Source organism: Esox lucius, chromosome 5 (genome assembly GCF_011004845.1).
Source record: "Esox lucius isolate fEsoLuc1 chromosome 5, fEsoLuc1.pri, whole genome shotgun sequence".
Taxonomy (NCBI): domain Eukaryota; kingdom Metazoa; phylum Chordata; class Actinopteri; order Esociformes; family Esocidae; genus Esox; species Esox lucius.
Genome location: NC_047573.1, coordinates 3,276,125 through 3,303,736, shown reverse-complemented (window position 1 = coordinate 3,303,736; position 27,612 = coordinate 3,276,125). Strand labels below are relative to the sequence as shown.

Below are 27,612 nucleotides of genomic sequence, written 5' to 3'. Positions count from 1 at the left end.
CGACTAGGTCATTGCTTGTATGAGTTCCTAAACCACATGAATCCAGTGTAAAAAGTTTCATTTTAGTTTCTTAGTAGTAATTTGGGAAGTAGTAACATTTGAGTAGTAAAGTAGACACAGCATCCACACATCCTGGTCCTGAGTAACACTTAGCTGAGTTGGGGCACGAGTGCAGTAGAGTGTGTGTGTGTGCGCGCATGCGTGTGTTACCCATTGAATTCAAACAGAGGGATGCTCAGTTCCATGCTCATGTCAAGAGCTGTAACACTGCTTTTGATCCTGCAAACATTGGTTCTATATAACAGAAGGCAGTAAGTCATGTTTTGATAGTGGTAGGCCATATAAACCGACATCCTTACACATGCACACCAATACCATATATTCACCATTAAAGCACCTGCCATGAAGCCGTGCAACAAATTGCAGAGTATTGATGTCTAATAGGAACCTGGAGCGGCCTGCATGGTTTCACAAAAGTTTCTGTTTTGATTAGTCGTCTTCAATGAAAATAATCTTTACACTATAGATTCAATTGGAGTGTGCTTTATGGGGCATGTACCTTTTGAAGTGTCAACCAGCAGGTGAAAGATGGTGTTCTCCCCACCATTGTTTTTTATAAAAACCTGAAAGACCCAGTTTAACTAATTTCATGATGCATACATTATATTCTTCAAGAATCAATGGATACATGTTAAGAGCACATTTGAAATGTGTTGCGAGGGGTTATGAGTCATGTTTGCATAACACGGTCTTGGTTCTTGCCCGGGGGCCATTTTAAATGATGGCTCTGAAAAGGAATGAGAAGGCAGCTCCCAGGGCCAGACCCAAGGACAGGAAGAAGGCCATGATGGCCCCTGCCGTCTCTGCTTCATGAGGAGCCACAAGCCTGTGGAGGGGAAAGGGAAACAAAGCCCATCAGGTAAATAGCCTGGACGCCTGTCAGTGTGAAGGGGAAAGGGAAACATCAGGTAATAGTCAGTTTCTACTGTCACTGCGTGCGATTTGAACTTACTATGAAATCGAATTAAATGTTTTTTCCAAATGCTGTTTTAAAAACAGGCCTGGGCGTCCGGGGCGATATCCTCGGATCTTTTATGAATAGCCCCGGATCTCAAATTGACCAAAAATAATAATGATTAAAAAAACAGCCCCATATCTATTCATCTATAATTCCGATCGTGCATTATGACAATGTAGATGTGTAGGCCGCTAGCGTGTACATCGAAATGTTCCGCACTCAAAACATTTTCCTACATTAAAAACCCAGTAATTTCTGTCGGGGAAGGGGGGAAAGCCCCGAATGTATTGTGATCCTAGCAACGCTTCTGCTGTGAAACATAACTTGAGCTCCACTACACGCGTCGCGTGTCAACGTAGCGTTCGATCTGCTAAACCAGAACCAACTTTATTTCCTCATATCGCCTGTCATGAGATTGCCTCTACAATCGATGGCTCCAGTGCAGGGCACGGCAGTAACTGTTAACTGCATAACCGGAGACATTAAACATCCATATCTATTTAAATACAACCAATAGAATAGAACATCTTAACCAGCAAAGTGTTTGTTTGCTTTAAGCGCGTACGTGCGTCATGGCCAGAGGAATTAGCCTACATGGGTCGATGTAGGTCAATGCATCTGATCAGCTCAGGTAAAGACGACAAGCATTCTTACTTTGGCCCAAAACACATGCAGAGGCTTGCCAGGTATCCATTGGAGAAGGCAAAGGTGATGATGAACACGACGAACCAGGCGTCGTGTTCAAAGACGACAGGCAGGTAATGGCGAGGCTGGACGTTGCACAGCATGAAGAGAGGCACAAAGACAGCTCGGGCTGTCATGAAAATAGGCAGCAGTATGCTGGTCTTCCCAGGCTGAAAAATTTTAGAAAGATCATAGATCGCCCACACCAAGAACAGAAATAGAAAATAAAATTCCATGTGTAAAAATATATATACAATTGTACTTTCTATCAATAAAGAATAAAATCCAATATACATTAATATGAATTGCAACTTTCTGCCTGTCATAAAATTAATAGAAATCAATAATGTTACTGTGTTTGTGTTTGCCAGTGTGTATTTGAGCATTTCAAACATATGGATCATCAGGGATAATGAGTATAATGTTGAGCGGGAATACTTCTCAGGCGTGAGCTAGAACCGTCCTTCCAAAATATCCCAAGTTCAAATGAGTACAATTTACCAATAACAAGCTTATTGGTTAAAATGGGAAATTCCCTCACAAGAACAACAAGATTGTTTGGTTGAAGACTCACCCACAAACACATGGCGGTGAGGCTTCTCCCAGCCCAGTCACTGATGTTGAACAGCAGGAAACAGCCCACCGGGATGAAGTACATCTCTGACAGGAGAAAGAAGCACACCACTGATTTTCAGTGAGCTAATATGATCATTTTGTAAAGGCTTGTAAGATTGACCAAAGTAGTAGATTTAATCCGGGCAGACATCTTAGATATTTGTAGACACACAAAGACTCGCCTGTCTCAGTGTTTCACTAAGGACAACTATGATTTAAGCCTGGGATTAGTTGCTAGAGTTGGTCAGACAAGAAACAGTCAAATAAAAGCCATGTAATAGTAATGCAGAATATCAAACCACCGTCTTCTGGGTGTGTGTTCACAATGGGGTGGTCAGAATCAATTCACCCACAAGCAAAGGACCGATGCGTTCAAAGCTGTGGGCGTAGGCTTGTTGACGCTCGTTGCCCACATCACGGGCCCATGGCCACCCTGCTGAAAATAACTGACCAGGACTTTCGTACTCAGAAGTGGCCAGAGATGGTGGTGGTCTAGTAATGCCAGACTATACACATGCATGTACACGACCACACACACACACACACAGCCACACGTCACACACACACACACAGCCACACGTCACACACACACACAGCCACACGTCACACACACACACAGCCACACGTCACACACACACACAGCCACACGTCACACACACACACAGCCACACGTCACACACACACACAGCCACACGTCACACACACACACAGCCACACGTCACACATACACACAGCCACACGTCACACATACACACCGACCACCCGTCACACATACACACCAGCCACCCGTCACACACACACACCGACCACACGTCACACATACACACCAGCCACATGTCACACACACACACCGACCACACGTCACACACACACACCAGCCACACGTCACACACACACAGCCACACGTTACACACACCGACCACACGTCACACACACACACCAGCCACACGTCACACATACACACCGACCACACGTCAAACACACACACAGCCACACGTCACACACACCGACCACACGTCACACACACACACCAGCCACACGTCACACATACACACCGACCAAACGTCACACACACACTGACCACACGTCACACACACACCGACCACACGTCACACACACACACAGCCACACGTCACACACACACACCGACCACACGTCACACACACAGCCACACGTCACACACACACAAAGCCACACGTCACACATACACACAGCCACACGTCACACATACATACAGCCACACGTCACACATACACACAGCCACACGTCACACATACACACAGCCACACGTCACACATACACACAGCCACACGTCACACATACACACAGCCACACGTCACACATACATACAGCCACACGTCACACATACACACAGCCACACGTCACACATACATACAGCCACACGTCACACATACACAGCGACCAAACGTCACACACACACACAGCCGCACGTCACGCACTCACGTCACGCACACACACACACACAGCCACACGTCACGCACACACACACAGCCACACGTCACGCACTCACATGTCATGCACACACAGAGCCACACGTACCCCAGGTGCCTCCATCAGTAATCTGAGACTTGACATCCACGGTGACAGCCGGGAAGGTGCTGATGGTGACGGTGAAGGCCAGGCACACCGATAGAGCCATGACCCAGATCTACAGTGATATTGGGAAACACATGAACAGTTCCCATGTCAAGCACAAGTCTGCTCACCTCCTGTCAGCTATTTCACCCCAGAAGAAGTCTGTGATTCCGTTCACAATCATCGTCCCGTGAATGACGGCGCTGTTACGACGCAGCAACGTCAACAGGCAGAATGGACGGTCTATCTGCGCGTGAGATTATGCTGTGGGCACTCCCACGGAAGCACGGTATGTAGAACCCCACGGAAGCACAGTATGTAGAACCCCACGGAAGCACGGTATGTAGAACCCCACGGAAGCACGGTATGTAGAACCCCTCAGAGTCAGTGCAACCATGAGGTCACATCCTGTTTGTTACATACAGCCTGTTCCTGAGACCTGAGTGGTGCAAATAGGCTCCACCCCATCCGAGGTAAAACGACGCTTGTCTCATTGTGATCTAACAATTCCTTTTAGTAGTTTGGGGCACCTGCAAACTCACTCCTGGCCGCTGGTCGGTGAATACGTCCTCCTCCAAGCACATTGGGGCTTGGCACGTCAGCGTCTTCAACTGGTCTAAACCGGCTTAGGAATCACTGCGGCGATGCAAGGCCGTAATCGTGAATTTGACATCGATGGTAATAATATGACAAAGAGGTGGCTCTTTGGTTTATGATAGGTTTAAGTTAGGCCCGACATTGACCTGAGTTGTACTGTAACTTGCCAGGGACTGAATCCTGTTATGCTGGCATACCTTCTTGAAGATGGCCCAAATCGACACACTTTGCTCCCCTTCTTCTAGGTTAAAAACTGAACCAGTCTCTGCAGTGTTTTCTGAGGGGGAAAGGAGGAAGCCATTCATGTTTTGCTATCTGCGGTGATTGTTAAAATACGCAGCCTAATAGAAAACATTTTGAATAAAATGATATGTTAAATGTGTGGGGAAATTCTTGTGTGGGCAATATTTACCTAATTATGTATACTCAAATTAAAATGCCATTTTATATTTTTCTTCAAAGATATCACAACTGTACCACCCTCTAGAAGATCTAGGTTGTTCTCATCACTGACAGGGCTTTCAACCTGGCTCTGATTGTAGTGTTGGTAGAACTCCTAAAGGTGAAAAGGTGACAAATAATCCCCAAACAAAAGTAATTATATCACACTGACAATGTCAACATATTATATTTGAGTAATTTACCAGATGCTCTTATCCACATCAGCTTATACTTAACTGAATCAAATTGAGGTATTATATATATATATATATATATATATATATATATATATATATATATATATATATATATATATATACACTTTGTTAAAAAAAATCTAAAAATAAACAAGGTCAACAAATAAGCTTTGATTTAATCAGTGGGGAGTGAATCAGTAATTTATCAGGGGTTAATGAATGATGTGGTAAATTAATCAGTGGGGAATGAATCAGTTATTAATCAGGGGTTAATGAATGATGTGGTAAATTAATCAGTGGGGAATTAATCAGTTATTAATCAGGGGTTAATGAATGATGTGGTGAATGAATCAGTGGTGAATGAATCAGCAGTGAATTAAAAGGTGGTGAGGTTTGCCAACAGGTGGCGCTGTTGAGTATCAATGAAGACCAGTCGGTAGATACTCTGCATGTGCTGACTAATGGTATCAGAGCTGGATAAGAGTGTCTGCTACATAACTTGGACAAGTTTAACTATGGTGAACTAATTCATAGCTAATGTGTAAATCACATTAGCTAAGCCTTATCATTGATAATGATAGAGCTTATCAAATACAGAGTCTCTACCAGTTTATGAAGCACCAAATATGACACTATGGTCAATAAGATCACTACACAGGCAGTAATGAAGTATCCAAAAGCTGCATCATTTAGCTTTGAGCCACCTGGAGAAGGGAAAGGGGGAGGAGACAAAAACATATAGAAAGAGATGAAGATATCAGCCAAATCAACATTAACACCACCACCACAATTATAGATCTACAAATCATCTCAACATTAACACACCACCACCACAATTATAGATCTACAAATCATCTCAACATTAACACACCACCATCAACCTTATATATCTACAAATCATATCAACATTAACACACCACCACCACAATTATAGATTTAACAAATCATAAAATACATAATAAATACATTTTATTGAACAACTATGTTGTATTTTCTTAGAAATACATATTTTCTTCTAAGAATTTATCACACTTCTTGCTAGAATGGCTTTTTGTGGAGGTCAATTTGACTTCATTTGAATGTATTAGGGACAGTTGGAAATGTACTGGTCAAACATTGGGGACTGTGTAACTCATTTTGCATAAGATAATGTTGTGCTTTCTTTTTTTTATTAGCTAAGGAAGCTGACTGCATAATCTTCCTTGTTCACCTTTGCCATTAAGCAGGAGACACGTGTGCCAAAGGGTCATCCAGATTTTCGCAAATAGCTGAGTTCATAAAACACACCACAGGCACATAGTGTAACAGGTTTTTCTTGCTCTCTGGTGGGAAATCACAGTCAGCAGTGGTGACAGTTACCCCAGTTAGAGGAGCCCTTCTGTCTGATTGGAAGAGAACATGACACAGCATGTTTGTTCTCCTGCACTCCAGTATGGCAATACGGTCATCCAGATGACCAATCTTTCCCTCTATGGCCTATGGACCTAAAATGCAAAAGCCTTGCAACAGAGGCCATAGTGTCAAGTGTAGGGACCCTCTCCTGTTGAAAGTGACCTATAAGTTCACTCTCCTTGGGACTTCTCAAATGAGAGGTTAACTGGGGGTGGGGGGTGGGGGCTTAGCAACATCCTCCCATTTAAAAACATCTTGGACCCATCCAACGTAATGAGGTCACCCACGTCCTCCTCAATGTTCTTCAACAAGGTTAATGTAACAGCACACAGGGAGAAATCCTTAAGGGTTTTTCTCTGATCAGGTTCCATCAGGTTCCTCTACTCTGGGCATCTCGCAAACGACGGATTTGGCAAACCTTCCATTCAGACCAGTGCTTTATTACAATGATGAGACCCGGTCCACTGTTAGGTCCACCATTCACTGAAGTATCTGAAAGGCAAAATTGATTCTGACAGGACTGTGCAGCACAGTGTCTCACAACATCTTCACAAGAGGTCCAACAGCCTCACAGCCCATGTAAGGATTTATATTCATTTTTCTGGGGGTTGGGGAAGGGAAACACATTTCTGTGGAAAGGGAGGGTCACATGAAAACATTTGTAAAGTGTGGGGCAAGGTTGTGTATTTTTTGTTTCTCAGGTTTGACCAATATGAAAAACACATGTATATGACTTATGTTAGAGTAAAATAGACCCTTCTCATCTCTCAGACTCACTTGCAATAGCACAGATCATGGAGAAGGCTGCAAAAGTACCGGCCAGGCCTTGGCCGCTCATGATTGGCGTGGTGTATTTTGCAGGCAGAATGCCGGCCATGCCAAACAGGCTCCCTTGGAGGATAGCCCCAAACGCTGGTGGTCAGACAGTTACAGTTACACCGAGGGTCCCATCATCAACAGGGAAGGAGCATTTGATGTTCAGTCTACAAGTGTTTCATTACTGTTCTTTCAGTTCACACATTTATTTCAAGCAATTCCACATACATTTGGGTTGTACATGGAGATTAGTGTGTTTGTGCGGCGAAATGAATGACCCAATATTATTTCTGACATTTAAGTCAGATTACAATCAAGGCCTTTTCCTGCTTTCAGGACACAATCAGTTCAGGAGTGAATGACTTAAAAAGAAAAGTGGCAAACAAGAGACTGTAGGGTCAATAAAACACTCACAGTTGATGATGACAATGGTAATCATAGTAATCACAAAGAAGGACAGGGGTGCCATCTCTATTTTCACCACTATGGCCGTGGTAAGAAACAGCAGGAAAATCACTGCCAGGCTGCCTATGATCCGTAACCTCTGAGGAACCCTGGGAGTCAGAAGGTCAAAGTCAAACCATTGGAGGTTGACCTTGGATCATTCAGCAGAAACTGTAATCCAGAGAGACTCTCAAGAACTATTACGGTTATGCGTCCTTCCTGGTTGTAGTCCCTAAGCTCAAACCCAGACTGCTGCTTAGCGCTATCCAAACTAATGTAGCTGAGGTAGACCTATCTTTTCAGTGCTTCAGAAAACAGGCGCTATGGGCGTGGCGGTGCCAGGCTAACCTCTGATGCAGGAAGGAGTTCAGACAGGTGAACACCAGTAAGGGCAACATGGCACAAAGCGTGGACACGTTGTTGTAACTGGCCTCCATAGAGTTCCGGTTGCCGCCATCCTCTGGGACTCCGAGACGGCCGGTAAAATACTGCAGAGAGACAGACCAAACACAGCCTCAATGTTTTGAAAAAGTCACCTGCTGATATGTGGAAAAACCTCAGCAGTGGAAAAAACTATGCTCAACAATAATTAAATAACAGTTAAAATAATTAATAGATGAGGGGGAATCAGTAGGCTTACTTCTGTAAATCATCCTAAGTGAACATTATTGACAAGGGACAGAAAACCTGAGACATTTAGAAATGCATATTTGCATTTCACTAAAACACGCTGGTATGTACATCATGATCTTCACGCTGAGAGGAGCCGATATAAATACTTTGTGCTCTACCATTGTTGCTGTCATGAAGAAGTTCCAAGGCAGGAGAGTTCCGAGGCCAAGCATGAAAAAGATGAGCCACACAGCATGGTTCCTGTTGGTCGACAGAGAAGCCAATGGTTACACATTCTATTTATCAATTCATGTTATTTGACAACAACAACTGTTTTAATTCAAGCTGTAGGTAAACCAAAATGGTGGTTACTTGACAATTATTGCAGTGAAGTCCATATGGGATTCCACAAAGCGTACGCCAGTACTTTCTGCAGAGTTTGGTGTAATCACAAGGGGGACTGAAACACTTTAAAGGCTTGACTGACCTAAGTGTGAGCATGCTAACCACACTCCTTAGAGTTTTACTTCCTTAGGGGAACTTTGTGCACACCAATCCACTCCACAGGCTAAACTAGCACAAACTCAGCACAAGCAAACACACTACATTCAGTGGCAATTCTATTAGATACACTACCCTATTTAAGATATTGTACAAAAAGACAATATTCCACTGATGGTATTATTGAGGGTTCCTTGGACAATCACCAAGTTTGAGCTTTGGATGAAGAAAACAGAGAGGAAATTTGGACAGTATTTTTCTGTTGAATATTCTGGTGTCTGTGTGACTCTGTTGTGTCGGTACGGACCACCTTGTCAATCAACTCTTACTTGTCTGTTGCCTGGTCTGACATTATTTATCTTCTGGGATACAGCCCATTAGCCTTTTCCACGGCACAGCACAAAATCTGAAATAAATAGTATTGATTTACACATCTCTCATATTTTCCCTTCAGGTGTAAGAAACCATAAGAAAAAAACATTTCGGGATTTCAGATCTAACAATGAGGGTTAAATTAATTTCCTTGTCAGTACTAAATTCATACAATATACAGCTCCGGAAAAAAATAAAGAGACCCACTGCACCTTTTTCTTTCGTTTTCAAAAAAGCCGAAAAGGATGGTTTTGAGTGAGGAACATAAACTGAAGAGACCATACTGTGACATACTGAAGCAGAGCATGATCCCCTCCCTTCGGAGACTGGGCCGCAGGGCAGTATTCCAACATGATTACGACCCCAAACACACCTCCAAGATGACCACTGCCTTTCTAAAGAAGCTGAGGGTAAAGGTGATGGACTGGCCAAGCATGTCTCCAGACCTAAACCATATTGAGCATCTGTGGGGCATCCTTAAATGGAAGGTGGAGGAGCGCAAGGTCTCTAACATCCACCAGCTCCGTGATGTCGTCATGGAGGAGTGGAAGAAGATTCCAGTGGCAACCTGTGAAGTTTTGGTGAACTCCATGCCCAAGAGGGTTAAGGCAGTGCTGGAAAATAATAGTGGGCACACAAAATATTGACACTTTGGGCCCAATTTGGACATTTTCAATTAGGGGTGTACTCACTTTTGTTGCCAGCGGTTTAGACATTTATGGCTGTGTATTGTGTTATTTTGAGTGGACAGCAAATGTACACTGTTATACAAGCTGTACACTCACTACTTTACATTGTAGCAAAGTGTAATTTCCTCAGAGTTGTCACATGAAAAGATATAATCAAATAATTTCAAAAATGTGAGGGGTGTACTCAGTCTGTGAGATACTGTATATAATATATATATATATATATATATACACAGTGGAAATAAAAAGTCTACACACCCCTGTTAAAATGCCAGATTTTTGTGATGTAAAAGAATGAGACAAAGATAAATCATGTCATAACCTTTCCCATTTTTAATGGGACCTATAATGTGAACAATTAAATTGAAAAACAAACTGAAATCTTCGAGGTGGAAAAATTAAACATAAAAACCTTAACAATAACCTGGTTGAAGTGTGCTCACCCTCTTATAACTGGGGATGTGGTTCAGAATTAACCAATCACATTCAAACTCATGTTAAATAGACGTAATTACACACCTGCCATCATTTAAAGTGACTCTGATTAATCACAAATAAAGTTCAGCTGTTCTAGTAGGATTTTCTTGACATTTTTATAGTTGCATCTCAAAGCAAAAGCCATGGTCCGCAGAGAGCTTCCAAAGCATCAGAAGGATCTCACTGTTGAAAGATATCAGTCAGGAGAAGGGTACAAAATAATTTCCAAAGCATTAGATAAACCATGGAACATGGTGAAGACAGTCATCATCAAGTGGAGAAAATATAGCACAACAGAGACATTACCAAGAACTGGACATCCCTCCAAAATTGATGAAAAGACGAGAAGAAAACTGGTCAGAGAGGCTTCCAAGAGGCCGACAGCAACATTAAAGGAACTGCAGGAATTTCTGGCAAGTACTGACAACAATCTCCCGTATTCTTCATATGAATGGGCTATGGGGTAGGGTGGCAAGATGGATGCCTTTTCTTACAAAGAAAAACTTCCAAGCCCAGCTGAAGTTTGCAAAAACAAACATCAAGTCCCCCAAAAGCATGTGGGAAAATGTGTTATGGTCTAATGAAACCAAGGTTGAACTTTTTGGCCATAATTCCAAAAGGTATGTTTGGCGCAAAAACAACACTGCACATCACCCAATGAACACCATACCCACAGTGAAGCATGGTTGTGGCAGCATCATGCTTTGGGGCTGTTTTTCTTCAGCTGGAACCAGGGCCTTAGTCAGGGTGGGGGGAATTATGAACAGTTCCAAATACCAGGCAATTTTGGGAAAAAACCTTCAGGTGCCCATAAGAAAGCTGAAGATGAAGTTCACCTTTCAGCCCAACAACGACACAAAGCACACATCCAAATCCACAAAAGCATGGCTTCACCAGAAGAAGATTAATGTATTGGAATGGCCCAGACAGAGCCCAAACCTGAATCCAATTGAACATCTGTGGGGTGATCTGAAGAGGGCTGCGCACAGGATATGTCCTCGCAATCTGACAGATTTCAAGTGCTTTTGCAAAGACGAGTGGGCAAATATTGCCACGTCAAGTTGTGCCATGCTAATAGACTCCTACCCAAAAAGACTGAGTGCTGGGGTGTGTAGACTTGTTATATCCACTGTATATATATATATACTCACCTAAAGGATTATTAGGAACACCTGTTAAATTTCTCATTAATGCAATTATCTAATCAGCCAATCACATGGCAATTGCTTCAATATATTTAGGGATGTGGTCCTGGTCAAGACAATCTCCTGAACTCCAAACTGAATGTCAGAATGGGAAGGAAAGGTGATTTAAGCAATTTTGAGCGTGGCATGGTTGTTGGTGCCAGACGGGCCGGTCTGAGTATTTCACAATCTGCTCAGTTACTGGAATTTTCACACACAACCATTTCTAGGGTTTACAAAGAATGGTGTGAAAAGGGAAAAACATCCAGTATGCGGCGGTAGTCCTGTGGGCGAAAATGCCTTGTTGATGCTAGAGGTCAGAGGAGAATGGGCCGACTGATTCAAGCTGATAGAAGAGCAACTTTGACTGAAATAATCACTCGTTACAACCAAGGTATGCAGCAAAGCATTTGTGAAGCCACAACACGCACAACCTTGAGGCGGATGGGCTACAACAGCAGAAGACCCTACCGGGTACCACTCATCTCCACTACAAATAGGAAAAAGAGGCTACAATTTGCATGAGCTCACCAAAATTGGACAGTTGAAGACTGGAAGAATGTTGCCTGGTCTGATGAGTCTCGATTTCTGTTGAGACATTCAGTTGGTAGAGTCAGAATTTGGCGTAAACAGAATGAGAACATGGATCCATCATGCCTTGTTACCACTGTGCAGACTGGTGGTGGTGGTGTAATGGTGTGGGGGATGTTTTCTTGGCACACTTTAGGCCCCTTAGTGCCAACTGGGCATTGTTTAAATGCCACGGCCTATCTGAGCATTGTTTCTGACCATGTCCATCCCTTTATGACCACCATGTACCCATCCTCTGATGGCTACTTCCAGCAGGATAATGCACCCTGTCACAAAGCTCGAATCATTTCAAATTGGTTTCTTGAACATGACAATGAGTTCACTGTACTGAAATGGCCCCCACAGTCACCAGATCTCAACCCAATAGAGCATCTTTGGGATGTGGTGGAATGGGAGCTTCGTGCCCTGTTCTCCATCAACTGCAAGATGCTATTCTATCAATATGGGCCAACATTTCTAAAGAATGCTTTCAGCACCTTGTTGAATCAATGCCACGTAGAATTAAGGCAGTTCTGAAGGCGAAAGGGGGTCAAACACAGTATTAGTATGGTGTTCCTAACAATCCTTTAGGTGAGTGTATATAACAAGTTGTAAGTAAACGTTATTGCTGAGTTTGCACAGGAAGCAGAACTTCAACTATTTTACCTGATTACTGGCAGCTGATTTAGTTGGTCAAAAAAATACATTGGCCCTCAAAAAGCTAGGGTCAGCCTGGCTGCCTTGCTAATAGACAAAGGGTCAACGGCAGATAATTGTCTACAATATTTAAAGGGGAACAAACGTTAGTTACATGATCATCCATCTGACATTTCCCCACTGAAAGTTCTGGGCAAACAAAGTTCCCGAAGCCTGCCTGGCAAGCCGTCTCCAAACCGAAAAGCACCATAGGCGCCAGGTCAGGAGCGGGGAAAGAACACAGGTGCGCCATGCAAATCTCTGACATGAAAAACCCTACCAAGAACTTCAACTGCCAGGTAACCACCCCCGATGGTGCGCTCACACAACCAGAGGAGCGGCACCTGAAGCTTACCACAGAAAACCATACAAATGCCCACCACGAACAAGAGAAATAGACATCGCCAGAAGAGCACAGCGCAAGACAAAAAACGCCACATCACCGGTCCCACGGGAGCATGCCCATTTAAAAGTGATGATCGTTTGACTATTTCCAGCCAAAAAACTAATATAACTAATATACAAAAATACAATGCTCCTCAGGAAATATGATTGAGGGTTCAAATAATACCCATCAAGCTTGAGCTCTGGGTGGAGTTAAAGAAAATGGAGAGGTAATTTGAATATTTTTCTGGTGAAGAAAACAAACTAAAAAACAGGAAAATACCGACTACAGGAACAGCGAATGGAAAATATAAAAACATTTTATATGCACATGAAAGGAACAGTGTATTAGCTATTTTGATATTTCCTTTCAACTAGCCCACCGCAGATTTTGGACTTCAAAAAAATGATATCGAAATGTATTTTGACAAGTTGCAATTCGACTTGTACGACAGACCACAGAAGCTAATACAGTTACAGTTTGAGTATTGTTTTTGTTACCCAGAATACAAGACAGTTAGCCATTTTTATATGTATTTTTTTTTATCAAATATAAAAAGGAAATGTACTTTTATTTAACTAAACACACATTACCAATGCTAGCTAACAATGTAATTTCATCAATAGTCACAAAACATTGACAGCTTGATCAAATGATTAAAGACATTTTAAAAAAGCTGTTGGGATTTCGTATGTGCATAAGTCAACGTGATTGGGTTACTCATTCAAGTTCACTTTTTTGGGGGGCTATTGCGTAACAGTTTTTGCCTCCAAGGAAAGTCTCAGTAGCCTGGTCCACAAAGCTCGAAAAAATCCACTATCACAAATGCATTTTTTAAATTGGCAGTTGAAATATTCTGTCATTTGACCAAATGCCACCCAATGGCAAATCTTAACAAAAACTTTGTTTAAAACAATACAATTTGGCAGTAGTATATGCCTTATTTTTTTTAATTTAAGGGTAGAAATAACACCAATCTCACCGTTCACGACTTGGTATACTGTCTACAGGACCGCTGCCGAGTTTGACCATTCGCCCATTTCAACGCTACAGGAACGACGTTCCAGCTCTCGAGATGACTTCTGTGCATATATGGAACTCAGTTCTATGGATTTTAGTTTGACAACCCATGGGTGTACACATGCATACGCATTTCCTTGGGTCCCCAAAGAAAATGCATACGACTGCACAAAATAATTATAGAAAAAAACAAAACTATTAATTTCACTATTTAAAAAAAATAAATTACAGTAAAATATTGTCAAAACACAAAAAATAATCATATTTACAGTATGTCTTATTACATTTCAGTTAAATTAGGATAAAACACTCGGAACCGCTTTGTGGTGCTAGGGATGTCTGCTGTTTGTCGCAAGTGTGTTTTGGACTCTTGCTGTTGCATGATCCAGGTGCTCTTCAGATTCAACCGATTCAAGTAGGCTGATCGCCAATAACGTAATTTTCATAATTTTACGATACAGAGCAGAATGTGGGATTCTTTAAGTGACAACAAGTTTTTCAGGTCCCTATGCACCAAAGCATCCACACAATACAATACAATACCATCTGCCACAACCATGCATGACCTTTGATACAGGGTCAATACTGGGGAATGTGTTGTTCGGTTTTCGCCACGACTACTGGTGAACAAGTTGACGTACGGTGAATAATTGTTTTATTTAAAATGTAATTAAAATGCGCACATATACAAATGGTAGGCTACCCAAAATATAACAAACAATAAGTCACATGAGTACAGTTTTCATTTAAAAGCGTTAGACAATGAAGCCAGTCCCAAATAATATTGTGAATACCTGATCGAAATATTTCACAACAGTGAAAGACAAGTATCGGTTCCCTTTGACAATCATCCTCTTGAAGGATGTGATGTGAAGCATCTGACCATGGAGGAAATTGTGAAAATGTGGGAAAAACTGGTGGCTGTTCTCCCTCACACAGTCCATGCTGTAAAGATCTGAAGCATCGAGAAATGAATTACATTGCAGTAGTAGGCTTACATATTATCCTGTAGGCTAATTTAACACAAACAAATAAAGGTGCACAATAGTACGCTACGTAAAAACAAACCTAAACGGCTACGTGTTCTAACATGAATCATTTACAAGAATATTTGCATGCAAGTGCGCTATGTGTTTTGAATACCTACACTGAATTGAAATAAAATCACGTGTCATTTGACACGCTCAGTAGTTGAATACAGTGATCACCCTTACTGATTTTATCATATGATTATATTTTTAGACAATGTGGGAGTGATTGAGAAATTAGTCATTGTCTCCATATAATTGCAATGATGAAACATAAAAGTTTCTACATAACGTTGTCTACGCGAAGAGTACACTGATCAAAACGACACGCCCAGACAAGATTGTCACATGTCCGGGCTCAGAAGTCACCTGACTATGAGCCATCATATAACCTAGTCGACCGCCGGCTCTGCATTGCGGTGGTCAGAGTTTGAACAACAGTGACTCTGTTAAAGTGAGGAGATCAAGATTTTCAAAAGGACCATAAATACCGGAGTCATGCTGTGTCTTGCGCTGCTTTTCGTTTCGGCAGGTAATATAAAACACTAGGATTACGGTTTAAGAACCTACTGTTTAATAATTTTCACTTTGGATGACAATTAAAGGTGTATCTAAGTCTATAGAAACTGTGGATGGTTCGTTCGTTGGCGGAAGCGGTGTTTCATTTCGTAAACAAAGTCAGCCAGCAGCCATTGGTAGCTAGCTAACTAGCTAGCCAACATTCTTATAAAATGTTATTTGTTAGTGAAAACATTTTGCAATCTAAGTTTACAGTTTTAAAGGGTTTAACTAAGTACCTCGCTCATGCTGCGACATTACGCACGTTACATTGACAGTTATGTACAATAAAATGGCTACAATTCAGCTAGATAGTTAGGTAACTATAGGTGTTTGGCTAGGATACCGATGGACATTTGGTTAGCGGCCTATGCACGCTATCTACTTCTAGTATGTTAGCTAGGTAGTTGCAGTCATTTTCATTCAGTTGAAACCAACGGATCAGTGTGTATATTTTCGAAATTCCACCATTTAGATAAATTTAAAAACTAGGAGTTTATCATACGTCGGTGTGACGCATTAGGCGTTAGCTAAACACAAATTCCAGAGTCAACCGCCTCCTAATTGGCATAGCCGTTTTGCACATTTAAACAAATTGTCATCCATATTTCTTTAACCTATGTAGAAAAATTCCCAATGCAGTAATCCTACCAAAATAGTTTTAGCCAAAATATAATTGATGCTTCGACACAGGTACCCTTACACTACGTGAAAGCTAGTGCACTTTGCACTTCCGAGTGTCTTCTGTTTTGTTGGTGTGTATTTTTGTTTGATAATTCCACCTCACTTTTCTGATACTGCAACTTATACCTGCTATCCGCGGTCAGTTAGTTTAAACATAAGTATGGTAACTAAAATTACCTCAACATAGTTTTATGCAGTTTGTCTTGATTTACTCTTCTGTAATACATGCAAAACATGTTTCCAAATTCACTCATGCGGATTGCCGCCTCCCCTTATAGGATGCCAATACTGTATGCTGAACACGCTTTACTAACTATCCCTGTTTGCTGTAATTACAAGAGCTTTGTTGTGACCATGCATGCTCTGCTTTTGTGACCTAGTTTGGTCAGGAGGTTCACTTATTTTTTGTATAGTGTAATGTTTGTGTGGTAAAACGCTTCCCATTCCTATTTATAAGTTTTGATTGATTTGTTTAGTAGTATTTCATTGTGCTCACTTATTTGATTTTACTGAAGTTTCAAAGCATCAGTGTCGAATCCTGCCTCTAATGTTTACAAGAATGAATTTGCCCAATAACATGACCTGTCTCTTTGTCTTCCATTGCCAAACGCTACCAGAATAGTTCTAACTATTCCAGGGTGGTTTTGGGTTAGAAGGGTAGTACTGCGAGTGGATATGAGCAAATAGATAGACGGACCTGTGTGTTTTAAACCGGGAATATCTCAGGCACTGAACAATTTTGTTAAAATATTAGAAACTCTAATATATTAGCTCTTGTATTTATACTACTAGTACAGTTACAATCACACATGGTCTATTTATTGTTCACTAATTTCACATCCCCTTTCAGTGTTCCTCTTGGGATTTGCAATGAGCCTTTTGGCAAAGCATACGAGACATCAATAAATAGAGTTGCCATGAGCTAGAAATCATTTGATGGCTGCACATTACACTAGTAAAAGTACTTTAAAGTTCACTTGACTTGGTTTGTCTGAGACTTCAGAACTGAGCATGTGTATTGAGTTTGTGCCGTTATTAGTATTTTATTTGGCATCATAGCACAAACGTTGGCTAGCACAATTCTCACCCAGGATTTAGCCACAAAGGGGGCTGTTCTGCCCAAGCAACATGTCTCAGTGGATGACAGCGAAGCAGTTTCCACCCTGTGTAGATTAGGCATTCATCCCTGGCCATTCTTTATGCCTACTGTAGCATTCAGTAGGTTTGAGTCAGAGCTGTAGTCTTCTGTGCTGCATAGTCCCATCATGTGATGTTGATTCACTCAGCGCCCACAGTTGAGTGATGTCAGCTTCAAGCAGCCCTGTTGGCTCTGAGGCCTGCTATTCCTCAAACTATAGTATTGATTACTTGTAACTCAACTGTGAAAGGTCCTTTATATTTTTAGCTGTTTTTACAGGCCTGCTCAGAACCCTCCTGACCTATGATTCCAAATCTTTTGAAACTGTTTACTTTAAATCTGTCAATGAACAAACCTAAACTGCTTCTCAATGTATGCCTAGTTTTTGTTTCCCCTGATGTTTGTTCCAACTTTGAAGTTTGTAAAATATTGAATACATTTTCTGCTGACTCACTGGCATTGTAGCATGATGGCTTTCCCCTTGGCATTACTTTTGGACAATACCAGTGATAGAAACATGGCCTTGTGATAGATGGGGACAGCATGTCATTGACTTGTCTTGCCACCTGACCACTGAGGAGAGTGGGCTCTAATTCTACAGGAACATTCTAACTACCAGGGTGCATTGTGGTAATTTTGTTTCCACAGACAAACATTAAACACTGGCAAGACACTGAGCAGGAACTTGTTTTTCCACAAATTATTTTCAGATGACCTACATCATAGTTGTTGTGTAATGAAGAACCTAAAGGTGTCTTACATTGGATGTAGGTGGATAGAAACCCATTCTTTTAGGGTACTTCTGCTTAAAAAGCTCACAGGCCCTGACCTATCTGTGATCTCATGACTGTTTCTGACACGTGGCTATCTCTGTTTTATTTGGCAGGGTCTTTACATCTGTCCACTTTGGCGCTCCTCAGTGATCGCAGAATGTTGGCAACTTCTCTGGATTAAGTTGGCATCTTCCACGTGTATCTAGGCTAAACCTTCCTCTACCTGGTGTCCTACATTTTCCTTAACTTTTCTTTTCAAAGCCAACTTAAGTATACTGCCATTTTCTCCAGTTGACTGAGGATTGGACAGTAATATGGGTGCCCGGTTTTAAATGAGTGTCTCTGTAGGATTGGTTTTCATAAGCACAGATTAATTTCTGTAACCTGTGAGCCAAAATGAGGATGTTTGACTTGGTGCAGGCAAATTACAACAGCCCGCTTCTCTCTTTATGGGAATTCACTTCCCTGTGAACTGTTGTCATGGTTAACTTAAGAAAATGACTGAACAGGGGGTTGGAGTAGCCTGCCAGTCTCTGGACATCTAACAATGCTGGGTTCTTTGGTAAAATGTATTGTGCCCTAGTGAACACAGCCTTGTTCATTCTCCAAATCCAGATCAATGGGACTTTCCCATAATATTCCATGACTTGGCAAAAAGCTTGCTGATATGGGGTTGTAGTGAGTGAATAATATGATCTGTTTTCTTGACTGGCCCTGACCTTTAGGGAAAATCAGGTTGTCTTGTTGGATCATGGCCTTAATTTTAGGGGTCACGGGCATTACGCATGTTTTGTTTTACTTCCTTCAGGAAATAGTTGATCTTGGCATTTCTCTTTTAAAAATCTGTTGCAACATTTACGCTTTCACTTCCTATTGTGTTTTATCCCAGATGAATGAACTGAAGTGTACTTCCTGTTACAGCTGTGGCCAGCCCTCTGTTGGGGACTGAGCAGTGTGCCCGTGGGCCCCCCTACTGGTGTCAGAACGTGAAGACCGCCTCTGTCTGTGGAGCAGTAGTCCACTGCCAACAGAACGTCTGGAACCAACCCCAAATGGTGAGATTCGCATGCAGCACCAAACAAGTATCCAAATGTATGCACTTATCAGGAAGTCTCTCATTAGTTTCAGTGTTCGGTTGGCTGTTGGTGCTGAAACGCACCCATTACACATTGGGTGTCTGTACTGTACTTCTCATCTCCACAGAAAACTGTGCCATGTGAGCTGTGCAAGGAGGTTCTGGTTGTGGTGGAACAGCTGCTGAAGGACAATGCTACGGAGGTGAGACCCCTAACCCGATTCTTTTAAATTGAACTTCTCTGAAGTTCTCCTAATGGCCTGGTTTTGAAATTGAATTGGTCCAACCCTGCTTTGGAGTGTTTAAGACCGCATTGAGGCACTAGTAAAAAAGACCCCAGTTGTAGCTGACATAATCCCCTGTGACAGGTCATAGATGTTTCATTAAACAGTGTTGACTAGAGTTTGTCCAAACTGCAGAACCACTCATGTAGAAATCATGTTTAGTCCCCCTGCTTATCACCTTGCACAAGTTGCTCCCTTGAACACCGTGTTTCTTGGTCTGTCTGCCCAGAGCGAGGTCCTGGGTTATCTGGAGAAGTCCTGTACCCTGATCCCTGACAAGAGTCTGTCTGGCGAATGTAAGGAGATGGTTGACAGCTACTATCCCATCCTCATGGGAATCATCACTGGGGAACTGGTAAGGGATGGTGGATTCTCGGTTGGGGCCCAACAGAAGTGTTTTTGACCAGCAAATACAGAGGTGTAACATTTGCGAACTATGTAAATGCCAACACTTAGGTTTTGGGGACATTCAAATGGATTTCTTTCAATCAAATGTATTTATAAAGCCCTTTTTATATTGGCAGTCATAAAATACCCTGCCTTAAACCCCCAGGAGCAAACAATAGTTGTGTTGAATTTCAGTGGCTAAGAAAACACCCTAACATTCTTGTCCTGATTGAACAACTATAGCCTGACATGCATCTTGGACAACTACTAACTAAAGTTAGCATTCCTTCTGAAGCTTAAGGACCCCAGCCTATACTGCCTGATGAATAAGAACTAGAATGGCACTGAATGTAATTTGGAAGATGTTCCATCTGCTAGGAATTGCTATGATAGAGCCTTAATTACAAAGTGGAGATTTGGGGTCTTGTGGGATTCAGGTTGTGCTGACCTGAGGTCCTGTGGTTACAGGAGGACCCCGCTGTGGTGTGTGGGGCCATGGGACTGTGTAACTCCCAACAGGCCGCTCTGGCCCGGTTCCAGGCTCAGATCAACTCCAACCACATCGTCCAGTCCGAGCTGCCTCAGGTTCACCAGACCAAGGAACATGTTCCCTCATTCATCGACATCCCTGGGCTCCTTTTCAACCAGCAGCATGCTGCCTCCAAACACGTAAGTGGTTAGTCCAGTGTTCTGAAGGGACCCACTGTCTGCATGTCACAGTTCAATTCCTTTCTCTTCTGAATGTGACCTAGTATCCTTCCCTACTATAGAGGATGGGCCAATGAGATCGCTTGTTACTAATTGGAGTTAATTGCTACAGTACGTGTTCTCCCCCATCCCCTCTTTTCACCCTCTTTGTTTCCTGTAGGAGGATGGAGATGTGTGTGAGGACTGTGTGAAGTTCATCACAGACACCCAGGCGGAGGCAAAGAGGAACTCCAGCTTCGTCAACTCTATGATCGAGCAGATCCAGAGCCAATGTGACCTGCTTGGTCCTGGAATCTCTGACCTGGTGAGAACTAGTTACACATCCAGAGCCGCTTTTGCTATAATCTAACAAAATAAGGTTGTACTCTAAATGCTAGTGTTTCTTTTTTGGACACTTTATAAATTTTTCTCTAATGTTTTTCCTTTCAGTGCAAGCAGTATGTCAGCCAATACGCTCCCCTCATCGTCCTGCAGCTCATGTCCATGGTCAGTCAGTCCGTCTTTAACATACTTTTATAGTGTCTGAAATGTCATGAGATTTACCTAAAATGTACTGAGCCTTTTTGATGCAGATTGAAGCGAAACTAGAACGGGCTTTCCCTCTTCTGTATTGGAATCAGTCATCACAGGATTGTTTTCTCACTGTTTGCCAGAAGCTTACATTTAGCCTGAACTAGTCTCATGTCAACCACTTCAGCTCTTGCCTGCTGATTTCATTTACATCTTTAATTGCTTATTTGATTTATTTCCTCCCTCATCCTTCCCCTTTCACCTCCATTTAATTGCTCTATTCCTGCTCTTTCTTTCTGTTCTCTCTCGGGTTCTGTTGCGGCTGGTGTCTAGGAAAAGGTAGGTCTCCATGTTCAGCCTCCGTACAGTCTGTCTTGGGACACTGCCCTCCCTCAGCCCTAGCTAGCAGCTTTGTCCTTTCTCACGGGTTTTCTGCCATTTAAAACACTTCAAGCCGCTTGATCTGTTTTTGTTTACTACTTAATTCCAAATTGGCCCTATTTATTAAAAAAGAAATGTAATAGGAATCACTGAGTAGCAAAATGGAATTTGCAACTATATAAATCAATGTACTAATGGTGGAAAAAAAATCGTAGTACAGTTATCAAACAATTACTGCCTAAAAAACAAACCTTATTCAACAATGTTGTAATTTAAGTAGAATGTTTAATTTGCTGAAGATTCATAGACTATACGGCTCTCTTGTGATTACATACAAGGCATCAGATTCAAAGCAGACTACATCTCTCGTGATTACATACTAGCCATCTGTACAGCATCCAAAAACGATTAGCTCCTGGAAAGTACCAGACTAACCTGCTCCCTTGCTGGGTAGATCCACAGAGGTCCCTCTGGCCACAGGGACACTGGGTCTAATCATATGAGCTGAGCAGGGTCTGCCTCTGGGAATACTGCGGTTTATACACATTTTGCCATGGCCTATTTTAGCAATTTGGAACCTCTTGAATTTGAATGTTGTTAGAAAGACAGGAAGCTTGAAGAATTGACCAAAATCAAGTTCTGTAGGCGTTGATATACACTCACCTAAAGGATTATTAGGAACACCTGTGCTAAAATGTGCTAATGTACATCAACTCTTTTAGAATATTCAAGAATAAAGGCAGTTCTGAAGGCGAAAAGGGGCCAAACACCATATTAGTATGGTGTTCCTAATGATCCTTTAGGTGAGTGTAAACCAAAGTTGCATTTTGAATCATTTGTTAATGGTTTCATGCCCCTCTTTGTCTGGACCCCAGTAAACCTTTTTGTTGCTGTGTTCTTTGGGTACAACAGACTGGTGTATCCCCCCCGCCCCTCCATTTTGCAGTTTTAATTATGATTTCCTCCATCCCAGCCAGAGTTCCTCATCTGCTTGCATGGGTCTTCCTCATCCTGCCATGGTATTTCAATAATGCGCTGATATTTGAAGGTTACGTTTCAATCTGGTTAATCTCCGGGGGACTGTGGCCCGCGGCTTGTTGATCTGGTTGTCCTGCATGTTAACTCCCAGTTTAAAAGGTTGATGACTTTCTAGGGGCGACAGGGTTTTCGTGTTTGACGTAGTCATTTGACTGTATTAAATGCATACCGTGATCCTGGTCTGTTGATTGGGGGCGAGGTTCATATTATGCAGGCCGCTCTGGGTGGGCGTTGTTCCTCTGCATGCAGGGTGCTATATGGGTCAGACACCATTTTCTGTTTGTGGTCACTGCATTAATCATGTCAAAATGCATAAAGTTTTATATTTGGTAAATTCGCTAAGGGCCTTGGCAAAATGTGTAGAATTACTGTAAAACATTTGTGTGGAATTGGGTAAAACCACATCTTAGATTAGCAGTCCCAGCTGGACTTGATGGCCCCAGAAAAACCACTGCTTAGTGCTGCTTATGTAACCCACATGTCCCCTGCTTCCCTACTGCCTCCCTGTATTAATATGGGAAGCTTTTCAGAACTTATTTGCATGTCCAATAGAACAGGTTTCATTTAATCCGCGATACTAATGAGTCACTGCTGATAGTGTCACACTGCCTGACCAATGTCATGACACCCCTGGTGGATGTGGGTGCGTGTTGCCTGTCCGAGTGCCCCTGGTGGATGTGGGTGCGTGTTGCCTGTCCGAGTGCCCCTGGTGGATGTGGGTGCGTGTTGCCTGTCCGAGTGCCCCTGGTGGATGTGGGTGCGTGTTGCCTGTCCGAGTGCCCCTGGTGGATGTGGGTGCGTGTTGCCTGTCCGAGTGCCCCTGGTGGATGTGGGTGCGTGTTGCCTGTCCGAGTGCCCCTGGTGGATGTGTGTAGTTCTGTATGCTTGTGGGTTAGTGTAATCCACTGAACGCTCTCCAGTTGTGAGGGCAGCGTGTGGTTTTGAAGTGGTTCGTTTGTAGCATGGCTCTGTGGGTTTGGAACACTACACACACCAGCATGTATGTTACGCTGGGCCCGGTTTGTTTGAACACACCATGTTTAAAATACTTCTGCCTGTCCTCCCCTAGCAACCGAAGGACATCTGCGCTCGTGCCGGCTTCTGCTCCGCTGAGGTCCAGGCCCCTGTTCCAGTGCTGAACCTTGTTCCCGCCAAGTCTGTCCCGGAGGCCAAGTCTGTCCCCATGGTCAGCATGTTCCCCGCCACAAAGATGGAGGCACTCAAGCCAGCAACTAAGATGGAAGCACTCCGGCCTGCCAAGGTGACCTACTGTGGCCATTTGAGACGGGTCTTTAAGCGTGTTGTTCTGTGGAAACGTCAACTCCTCTCTTCTGTCAGCAGAACATGGTCCGGGCTCGCACATCTCCCCAGTGTGCCATCTGTGAATTCGTAATGAAGGAGGTTGAGAGCATGTTAGACGATGAGAAGACTGAGGTAAGACCTCACATCCATCCCTGTTCCAGAGGCTCAAAACCGCTAGATTGACCCATGTGGTCATGGGATGCAAGTTCCGACTGTTCTGGTCCTTAATCTCCTCCTGCGCCCTTCCGTCCTCAGCAGGATGTGGTCCACGCAGTGGAGAAGGTGTGCTCCGTGCTGCCCGCCTCCCTTTCGGCCCAGTGCCAGGACCTGATCGAGGCTTACGGCCAGGCCATCATCGAGCTGCTGGTGCAGGAAGCCGACCCCAAGACGGTCTGCACTGTCCTCGGGCTCTGCAAGGGCGCCGGCCGCGCCTTCGTCCGTGAGTAGCGTGGCGACGTTTCGGAAAGCGTGGGTCAGCGCACCCCGATGCCGTTATTTGACCCAGGTGTCTGTTTGTGCCCCCCCCCTCCCGCAGCGGTGATGGACAAGTCCAAGTTCCAGGTGGGGGGCTTCTGTGAGGTGTGCAAGCTGGCAGTGAATTACATCGACGGAGTCCTGGAGCAGAACGCCACGGAGGCTCAGATTGAGGACGCCGTCAGGAAAGTCTGCAGCTTTTTGCCCGAGTCTGTCAGGAGTGAGGTATGTGAAGGCTGAGGAGCCCTGGGAAAGCCCTGTGACGTCACTTCTGATCGGGACGTTTAGTTGTGTCTCTGACAGGTCCGTCTCCTTTTCCACAGTGTGACCAGCTGGTTCAGCAGTATGAGCCCATGCTGATTGAGCTCCTGCTGCAGATGATGGACCCGGACTTTGTGTGCGTGAAGCTGGGGGCATGTCCAGCGGTGCTGCCGAACATCCTGGATTTGGAACCGTGTGTTATGGGGCCCACCTTCTGGTGCAAGAACATGGAGACGGCGAGACAGTGTGATGTGAGTCCTCAAACTTTACTTATCCCAGGTCAAATTCATCACGTTCATCAAAACACTTCACCATTAAACGGCTGGAAGATGTGTCCAATAAACCCTTGGTTTGACAGTTCTCTTCGCTTACTTGGGTTTATTAGGACGCATTGGAACTGTCGTAAAATACAAAACAAGACCACCTGATCTTATACAGGATATACATATCCCTCAGCTCACAGGCTTCACCTAGACTGTGGTAACCAATCCGCTTTGCTAACCAGGGCAAAACAGGAACATGGAATCTAATGTTTACGGACCATTTAAACCAGGGAGCTTTTTGGCCTTACTTTCAGGTTGAGCGTTATATTACGTGTGCTGAAGGTTTTGGGGTTTAGTACTTAGCTACTGACAGTCTGACCAGTTGGCCACGGTTGCCTGGCTGTCTAACCTGTTGTCTTCTCTCTCCAGGCGGTGGCTCACTGCCGGAATCACGTGTGGTAATTCGGTGAACTTGGAGGAGCAGGAAAGAAGACGACTTACACCATCTGAACCGTTAGGGAATTAAGAAATATTGTAGCGCTGCTGCTTTTGTTTTTAAATCAGTTTGTCCTGTTTCTTAATGTGTAAAACCCCTTTGTAATTTCTTTTCCTGATGTAATTTAATGAGCCGATTTTTGAGCCCCAGCCTTCGTTCCCCAGGAGATTCAGTTTGTCAGGAGAGATGGTGTCTTTGGGGAATTAGGGAATCTACCTAACTTTTAGTTTTATTGCTAAGACAGACCTACACAGATTTAGTTGTACTGTACTGATTCTTTAATGCACCTGGCTTGTGTAAAGTTGGTCATGATTTTATGTTGCTCGTCTGCTTCCTTAAGGCCGGGCTTGTTTTAGACACTGGTCGGGTCCTCGACTCAACACTTCAAATGGAATGCTTTTTTTGTCCAAGACTAGGTTTCATATCTGTCCTTCACACTGGCCTGTTTTTTTTATTAAAGTGCGTTGAAAGACTGGAACTGCTCTTAGTCTTCAGTCAATGGATTGGGCTTGATCCTCAATGGTACCCTATTCCCTACTTTCCACCAGGAGGCGGGTCAAGTGTGGCATGCAGGGTGTCATTGGGTCCATTTCCATCCTAGCCATTGACTGCAAATGGAAGAGCCTGCTCAGTGGTACTGCTGTAACCTCCCGGGATGTTTTCCCATTTTAACAGACGTCTCCTCGCCTAACGCAAGTTCTCCATTTTGTAGACCCTGTTCTTGCGTTGACTTCTTCCTGTATGTTGTGATAATTAAGTGGGCTGAAGTGGAGAGGGTAGAAATCTGGTGTCTGACTTGTCCCTGTACAGCGACTCGGGTGCCATTTCAGAGGAATCGCCTTGTGTGTATTTTGTTGGGTGGTGACGACTAACCCCAGTGGAACTAAAATGTGTTGAATCATGCCTCCGTGCCCTGTTTGTTGGCAGTGGCACGCTATTCCCTAAATTGCACTACATGTCTCAGTTTCTACGATTGCCACTTTAAATTGGAAGGAGTGCCCATGATGGTGGCCAGACATAGTGCACCATTCTAGGGAAAAGGGAGCTATTTGGGACCGATTTCAGCCTGTTTGTGTGTCCCTTCTAGAATCCCTGTCCAGTGCCTCAGCCAATATCACTTCATTACTGCTAATTGATGTGTTTATGTAACAATCAGACTATTTTTAACAATGGAAATTAAACCACCCCAAACCCAGTTTGTCTGATTTGTCAGCTTGTTGTATTTGAAATGTATACAGGGGCATCTCACTTAGAATATTGTGTAAATTGTTCCCCTGCAATTCAAATCAAAGTGACGCTTTCATATATTCTAGATTCATTATACATAGTGAAATATGTCAGGTATATTGTTTCAATCCTGGTAACGGCTAATGGAAATAAAGGTCCAGTATCTTAAAAACATTTGCAATACAGAAATGTTGGCCTAAGAGCTCTAAAAAGCTACTTTACGCCATGAGACTTTGGTACACACAATCATGGGGAAGACTGCTGACTTTACAGTTGCCCAGAGCTAGTATCAAGACAGGTCTTATGTGGGCAAAGCAGAAAAGAACTGGACCATTGCTCAGTGGTCTCTTTTCAGATGAAAGTAAGTTTTGCATTTCTTTTGAAGGCCCTTGAGTCAGGAGGAAGAGTGAAGAGGCACTGAAACCAAGTTGCTTGAAATCCAGTGTGAAATTCCCAAGTCCAGAGTCAACGGAGCCATTTAGCAGGATATTTTAAAGCACTTCGATGCTGATTTCCTTTTCTAGCAGGACTAGGCACCTGCCCACAGTGCCGAAACAACTGGTTTGCTGCCCATGGTATTGCTGTGCTTGATTGGCCAGCCAACTCACCTGACCTGAATCTGAGGTGTTGTCAAGATGAAAATGAGACACCAGACAAGCTGAAGGCTGCTATCAAAGCAACCTGGGCTTCCATAACACCTCAGCAGTGCCACAGGCTGA

The 27,612-nt window shown here is 43.3% G+C and overlaps 2 protein-coding genes across 6 annotated transcripts; one reads left to right on the top strand and one right to left on the bottom strand.

Annotated features, from left to right (window-relative positions):
* Nucleotides 1-642: 642 nt before the first annotated feature.
* LOC105014368 (equilibrative nucleoside transporter 1) lies at nucleotides 643-14,392 on the bottom strand. 2 transcript variants are annotated; one of them, XM_020046487.2, is made up of 13 exons: nucleotides 14,269-14,353; nucleotides 9,243-9,319; nucleotides 8,592-8,673; nucleotides 8,149-8,288; nucleotides 7,771-7,910; nucleotides 7,318-7,452; nucleotides 5,755-5,852; nucleotides 4,988-5,066; nucleotides 4,708-4,787; nucleotides 3,878-3,986; nucleotides 2,277-2,362; nucleotides 1,673-1,872; nucleotides 643-886 (listed from the first exon to the last, which is right to left on the bottom strand). In XM_020046487.2, exons 2-13 carry the CDS (start codon nucleotides 9,263-9,265, stop codon nucleotides 775-777), a joined length of 1,284 nt encoding a protein of 427 aa, XP_019902046.2. In that variant the 5' UTR covers nucleotides 9,266-9,319; nucleotides 14,269-14,353; the 3' UTR covers nucleotides 643-774. The 2 variants fall into 2 exon arrangements, with proteins under 2 accessions (XP_019902046.2, XP_019902045.2); XM_020046486.2 differs by lacking the exon at nucleotides 9,243-9,319 and having other exon boundaries at nucleotides 14,269-14,392.
* Nucleotides 14,393-15,728: 1,336 nt separating this feature from the next.
* Nucleotides 15,729-26,861, top strand: psap (prosaposin). Of its 4 annotated transcripts, none has more exons than XM_020046483.2 (14): nucleotides 15,729-15,866; nucleotides 19,409-19,542; nucleotides 19,691-19,765; nucleotides 20,076-20,201; nucleotides 20,702-20,902; nucleotides 21,102-21,245; nucleotides 21,371-21,427; nucleotides 21,785-21,790; nucleotides 23,940-24,131; nucleotides 24,209-24,304; nucleotides 24,428-24,611; nucleotides 24,708-24,871; nucleotides 24,970-25,158; nucleotides 25,600-26,861. In XM_020046483.2, the coding sequence occupies exons 1-14, from the start codon at nucleotides 15,833-15,835 to the stop codon at nucleotides 25,630-25,632; spliced, it is 1,635 nt and encodes a 544-aa protein (XP_019902042.2). In that variant the 5' UTR covers nucleotides 15,729-15,832; the 3' UTR covers nucleotides 25,633-26,861. The 4 variants fall into 4 exon arrangements, with proteins under 4 accessions (XP_019902042.2, XP_019902043.2, XP_010874855.2 ...); XM_010876553.4 differs by having other exon boundaries at nucleotides 15,730-15,866; nucleotides 24,212-24,304; XM_020046484.2 differs by lacking the exon at nucleotides 21,785-21,790.
* The last annotated feature ends 751 nt before the right edge of the window (nucleotides 26,862-27,612 follow it).